The 5814-nt window shown below is 62.5% G+C and overlaps 1 protein-coding gene across 1 annotated transcript; it reads right to left on the bottom strand.

Moving 5' to 3' along the window:
* Positions 1-1810: 1810 nt before the first annotated feature.
* RIPPLY1 (ripply transcriptional repressor 1) lies at positions 1811-5343 on the bottom strand. The gene is made up of 4 exons (XM_075008081.1): positions 5237-5343; positions 4474-4549; positions 2649-2719; positions 1811-2258 (listed from the first exon to the last, which is right to left on the bottom strand). Exons 1-4 carry the CDS (start codon positions 5341-5343, stop codon positions 1997-1999), a joined length of 516 nt encoding a protein of 171 aa, XP_074864182.1. The 3' UTR covers positions 1811-1996.
* Between the last annotated feature and the right edge of the window lie 471 nt (positions 5344-5814).

Here is a 5814-nt window from a genome sequence, read left to right as displayed (position 1 = left end):
CGGCATGGATGAGCCACAAGCTAGAAGAGAGGCCAGGTCATGTTCGGAGCAGGGAAAAGCTCAGTTCTGGCAGCAGCTATGACTTGGGACAGGTGGACAGCAGAACTTGAACCAGAGACCCCTCCACCCCCTCCCCACACACACGGCGTGACGGCCCACCTGGTTATTTCAGGGTAGGTTCGTGCCTGTTTCACTAGTAGCTGATTCGCTCCTGACTTCAGCACACTCAGAAGACACTTTCACCTGGCAGCAGAGCGCCCTCCCCAGGGCTGTGTGCCCAATCATATTGCAGCCAGTAAGTTCAGCTGCTGCAAATGCCTTGGGCATCCTCTACAGCCGTGAACCCCATCCCCTCTGTGAGCCTTCTGGCTCACCCGAAGAGCCAGCCTGAAAGAGGGGCAGGTGGGGGCGGGCTGGCAGGAGAGGGGGACGTTGGCTGCTTAAGAGGCAAATATGCTCACCCCTCAGTCAATTCAGCAGCAGCCACTAGCAGCATGAACTCCTGAGTCCTATTACAGCGCTTTAACCACTGGACATTGCTGTCACACTATTAGTTTACAGCTGTAGGGAAGAAGGGGCAGAAATGCGCTGGGTGGCGCGGCTGCCCTCCGTGGCTGTGGGCCAGGCTGCCTTCAGCCACTAGATGGGGATAACAAGAAATCCTATGGCACCTTCTAGACTAACAGGTGTTTTGGAGCATAAGCTTTCATGGGCAAAGACCCGCTTCGTCAGGTCTGACGAAGCGGGTCTTTGTCCACGAAAGCTCATGCTCCAAAATATGTAGGTCTATAAGGTGCCACAGGACTTCTTGTTGTTCTCGACGATACAGACTAACACGGCTCCCTCTGGGATAGATGGGGATATTTATGATAGAATCATAGAATCCCAGGGCTGGAAGGGATCTCAGGAGGTCGTCAAGTCCAGCCCCCTGACCAAAGCAGGATCAACCCCAACTGAATCATCCCCGGCAGGGCTTTGTCAAGCCGGGACTTAAAAACATCTAGGGATGGAGATTCCACCACCTCTCTGGGCAACGCATTCCAGTGCTTCACCACCCCCCTGGGGGAATAGTTTCTCCTAATATCCAGCCAACACCTCTCCCTCTGTAACTTCAGACCATTGCTCCTTGTTCTGCCATCGGTCACCACTGAGAACAGGCTCCCTCCATCCTGCTTAGAGGCCCCTTTCAGGAAGTTGAAGGCTGCTGTCAAGTCACCCCTCAGTCTTTTCTTCTGCAAACTAAATAAGCCCAAATCCTAGACCCCACACACCCAGTTCCAGGGATGGGTCTCCTGCTACTCTGGCCCTTTCCTCCCCGTCTTCCTGTGTCCCCCCCCACATACTGTTGGGCACAGCGATGACCCTGCTCTTCCCCTCCCAGGTAAGCTCCCCCGGCACAGCCCACCCATGCCCCATCCCCAGGCTGGGCGGATTTCCAGAGGGCCAGGAACCTGCTGGTAGAGCAACATGTGCTTTATTTCAAGCCTTAAACAGCTGTAAATTAACCCTCCGGACACACAGCTGGAAAACCCAGCACCATTGCTGAGCACCCCATCCTCAAGTGGGGGTGGACGCCCCTGGGGGCTTGGGGGAGCCAGCAGGAAGCCTGGCTCTCAGCCTAGCTCCCGCACTGTTGGCTGGTGGGCTGCCCCACTAGTCACCCCTAGGTGGGCATTGCTCAGAGGAGCACACAGCCTGGAATACGGGAGTCCTCCCTGGGCGGGCACTTAACCCAGCCACCCCTGTGCTCCCGGCTCGCCTGGAGAGGGGCGAGGCCTCTCGCCTCCAGCAGGATCACCTTGGGGTTTTGCAGCCCCAGCTGGAAAAACCTGAAAATGCTTCTGGGCCCCCTTCATGTCTACATGACCACCCCCCTCCCCGAGGTGTAGGAGGGCCGGGTCCCAGCGCCATGGGGCCTTGTCTCTGGCAGGCTCTGTTAAGAACAGCGCCGGGGAGGTGGTGGCATTTAGCCCAAAGCTGAATGGCACTGGGGGGGTCACTTCAGGCAAAGATTTATTGTCTGGCTGGCCCCACATTGCCCCTGAGGGCAGCCTGCCTCCTGCAATGACTCAGCCTCTCTTGTCTGCCACCCACCCTCCTTCTCCCAGCCTTCCTCCTCCTCCTCCTCCTCCTCCTCTTCCTCCTCGCTGTCGGTGTCCTCGTAGAGGCTGATGGTGGCCTGCACAGGGAAGTTCTCCAGCAGTTTCTCCCCCTCACTGTACAGGTAATCGAAGGACCTGGAGCGGGGCCAGAAGAGCCTGTGGGGGAAACACGCGTAAGAAACACAGGCTCCTTCGCTTACTCCTGGGAAAGGGGGCGGTGGGGTGTGTCAGGCCAGCCCAGGAGCGGGAGGGGCTGTGGTCAGGCATGAGGGGCATCGGCACGGCCGTGCGTAAGGCCCCGCGGTAGAGCAGAAGGCGTGGGAGCTGCAAGGCAAGCTTGTGGGCCTCAGCAGATCTATGGGGAGACAGGAGGGCAGGACTGGCCAAGCAGGGGGGCTCTGCGGGGCCAACCAAAGGGCCATCAGCCAAGCAGAGGGCAGAACGCTGGCACCCCGCCCCAGCTGGTGCTGGGAGCACAGTGCTGGGTACCTGCCCCGGCGAAGGGAGGCAAGTCGCTCACGTGCCAGCATGGTGCGGCACACATACCTGACGGGGTGCCGGAACAGCGCCAACCCCTTGTCGGAGCCCCCGTCGACCGGCGCCTCGCTGCCGCGGGCCTTGGGAAACAAAGCACAGGAATTTGGGGGCATGCCTTCATTCCCTGGTGCCGCAGCCTCCCCCACGCGGGAGCTGGTGGAATTCCAGGGGCGGGGTGGGGGCTGCAGCGTCCGCCCTGGGAGGAGCCCAGGGGTCTCTAGCTGGGAAGAACAGGATGGAGCGGAGTAAAGGAAAAGCATTGGCTGGGAGGGGGGGCTGCCCCACTTGTCACCCCTGCAGTAGGGGAATGATCAGGGGACACCCCCACCCTCAAAGGAAACAGAGGCAGCTCCGACATGTGGGCTGTTTAACACAGGACCCAACAGCCTGGATCAGAGATGGGCTGGGGTTGTTCGCCATGGCTGGCCCCAGGAGGTCAGAGAGACAAGGCGGGTGATGTCCTGTCTCCTATTAACTCACCTATGGAAGCTGGGCCAGCAGCAGATATGACCTCACCGCCCCCCCCCCGCCCCGTCTGTGTAGGACACAGTCAAGGGCCATCTGGCCTGGCTCCGGGGGCCAGCACCAGCCACTGCCAAGGGGGCGCCTGCATGCAGGTGGTGATTGGCTGACCTCACCCCCAGGGAGAGTGGTACCGACCCCAGCAGTGAGACGCCAACCCCTAGTCCTAACCTGGAGGGCTCAGCCCCTCTGCAAAGCTGTGGGTTGAATTTTTCAGAGGGGCCGATTCTCCCCCAAGACATTCTCGGGCAAACGCCAAACCTGCTAATGACTCGACCTCCCTGAGGCCTGGTGGCCGAGTGCCACAGCCTCCTTGGCCCTGATCTGAATTTTCCACCAGCGTCCCCTTGTTCTTGTGCGAGACCCAGCCCAGCACTGCCGTCCACGCTGCAGGGACCAGCCGGGACTGGCCAGGAGAGGGCGTGGGGCTGCCTGGGAGGCCTTTCCCAGCGCTGGGGCCGCTGTGTGGCAATGGGCAGGCCTGTTTGCCCGGGAGAGGAGCAGTGGTATGAGGTGATAAGGGTGCCAGGGGATCTGCCCCCCATCTACAGAGGGCTCTGGCCAGAGGAGGGGTCTGCCCCGCCCCAGTGCGGTGTGAATGCAGAGTCTGGGAGGAGCCCAGGCATCCAGAGGCTGGGCCAGGCCTTCAGCATTGCACTGCTTGGCTCCCGCCTCGCACAGCCCGGCTTCCTTCCCACCCCGCCTGAGCAATCCCTGTGTGCAGCTGCAGTAGGCCCAGCAGGGCAGCCGGTTCCTCTCCTGGGGCCCATGCAGGATCCACCCTTGTCAGGAGCTGTCCAGCCCCAGCCCCCTGGGAGCCCATCACCCAACCCACCCGACCTCACAGCCCGGCAGCTTCCCACAAGTGCCACCGGGAATTCCCCCCTCCAGCACGGCCTGTCCTGCATGCTGCAGCCCCACAGGCCTCCTGGAAACCGAGTCCAGAGCTGGAGGTCACCCCAGGCCACCGCCCAGGGCCACAATCGGTCCCTGGTGCCCAGCAGCTAGCACGGCAGGGCCCAGCGCTGAACCCAACAGCTCGCCCAGCCAGGGGGCAAAGGAGGTCAGGGGAAGGGCCTCGGAACAAGGCCACGTGGTCTGGGAGAGCGCCAGCCAGGGGAGGCACCCATGTGGCGGTACCCAAGGGCCGGCCTGATCCTCCCTGCGCCTCCATTGGTCCAGATCCCTGTCCACCCGCAGGGCTGACGGGTGAGCGCTCGTCCCTTCTCTGACCCCCCTGAGCCCCGGCCGCACCAGGCAGACCCTGGCAGCCAGACATAAGGCCAGGCTGGATGTCCTCCGCCCAACTCACTGTGTCTGGCCGGTCTGCGTGCTGCCTGTCCGGGCCCTTGGCAGCAGGAAGCCAGGGTCTCCAGAGAGGAGCAGATCTGCAAAGCAAGACGAGGCTGGTCTGGAGCAGCTCAGCCGGCAGGCAGCAAACCCAGGGCGCTATCGCCCTGAGATGCCCCAGCTCACCGCTGCCCATAGAGCTGCCACAAGCGCTCAGGCCAAGGCAGGCCCGTGAGCACCTGCATGCACCAGGCAAGGGCGTTTTCAGCCCTAGCCCCTCCCGCAGCCATGCAGCCCCCGTCCCCAGCCCTCCGCCTGCCCCGGTCTGGGAGGGACCCTGCCCCAGGCTGCCACCAGCTGACCGCGAGGAGCCGGCAAGTCCCGTGCTTCGCAGTGCCCGGGGAGGGGGGCCGGGGAGAGCAATGCTCTGCAACCGCACTCGTTACCTCCCTCTGGGATCTCAGGGGTTACAGAAAATTACTGCATCTTCCTCCTGATCTGGACACAGCCTCTGGGTGTCCTGGCCTCCCTCTGGGCCTCAGTATCCCCATCTGGGGGATGGATTTGGTCACGGGGCCCAGGGATCCTGGTTCTAGGCCCCCCTGCCCCCGCCCAGAGCAGAAGGGGAGAGATGCACCAAGCCTTTATTAACAGTCACAGTCAGATACATCCCATCCCGTACGATCCGCGCCCCCTTTGCCAGATGGAGCGCGTACGCACACACCAGCTCTGACTCCGCTTCGCCAGCCACCAAGGGGACACCCTGGCCACAGCACCCCCCTTACCTTCTGCCTTGTTCTGGGCCCTGCCCGGGGCGCCGGCAGCCCACGGTGCCAGGGGGCCCCCGGAGCCAGCCAGCCGGCGCAAGGGGAGCGCAGACGGAAGCTTCCATGGCGTGAGAAGAGCGAGACCTCTCCCTCTCCGGCCCTTCAGCCTTTCCTAGGACCCCTTTATAGCCCTGTGGCCCGGGTGGGGCTGGGGAGGGGAGAGCAAGCGGGCCTGGGGTGCCCAGCCTGCCCCAGTTGAATAAACAGCAGCTCGGCGGGGGGCTGGGGGCCCTGTCAGCTGGGGCGAGAAACCAAAACACAGAAGGGAAAAGTTAGACACCGTTTGTGAGAACTGCCCCAGGGGGCCCAGGGGAGGGGAGGGGGCCAATTAATGAGGGTGATTAGGAGCTTGTAGCCATTACCATTAGGGAGGGGGCAGCAGGAGGGGGAGGCAGTGGGGCTGTGGGATGGCACAGCTCACAGAGGGCCGGGAACAGAGGAGCAGACAGAGGCCTGAGTCGTGCGGATGTGAGAAAGGAGTAAAAAGAGAGCGGGGTTGGCTTGGTACCGATGGCCCCGTCCTGCTGCCAGGGACG

The sequence above is a fragment of the Carettochelys insculpta genome, chromosome 13, assembly GCF_033958435.1.
Source record: "Carettochelys insculpta isolate YL-2023 chromosome 13, ASM3395843v1, whole genome shotgun sequence".
NCBI classification, from domain to species: Eukaryota; Metazoa; Chordata; order Testudines; family Carettochelyidae; genus Carettochelys; species Carettochelys insculpta.
The sequence above is the reverse complement of the archived record's forward strand: the minus strand, read 5'-3'. Positions and strand labels throughout refer to the sequence as shown.

Bases quoted from the DNA above. Each gene is read 5' to 3' on its own strand.
- RIPPLY1 (XM_075008081.1), bottom strand. From the start codon at position 5,343: ATGGAAGCTTCCGTCTGCGCTCCCCTTGCGCCGGCTGGCTGGCTCCGG. The intron at 4,550-5,236 runs GTAAGGGGGGTG...CTTGCTTTGCAG, and splicing joins GGCCCAGAACAAGGCAGAAG to ATCTGCTCCTCTCTGGAGAC. The intron at 2,259-2,648 runs GTATGTGTGCCG...TTTCCCCCACAG, and splicing joins CTGTTCCGGCACCCCGTCAG to GCTCTTCTGGCCCCGCTCCA.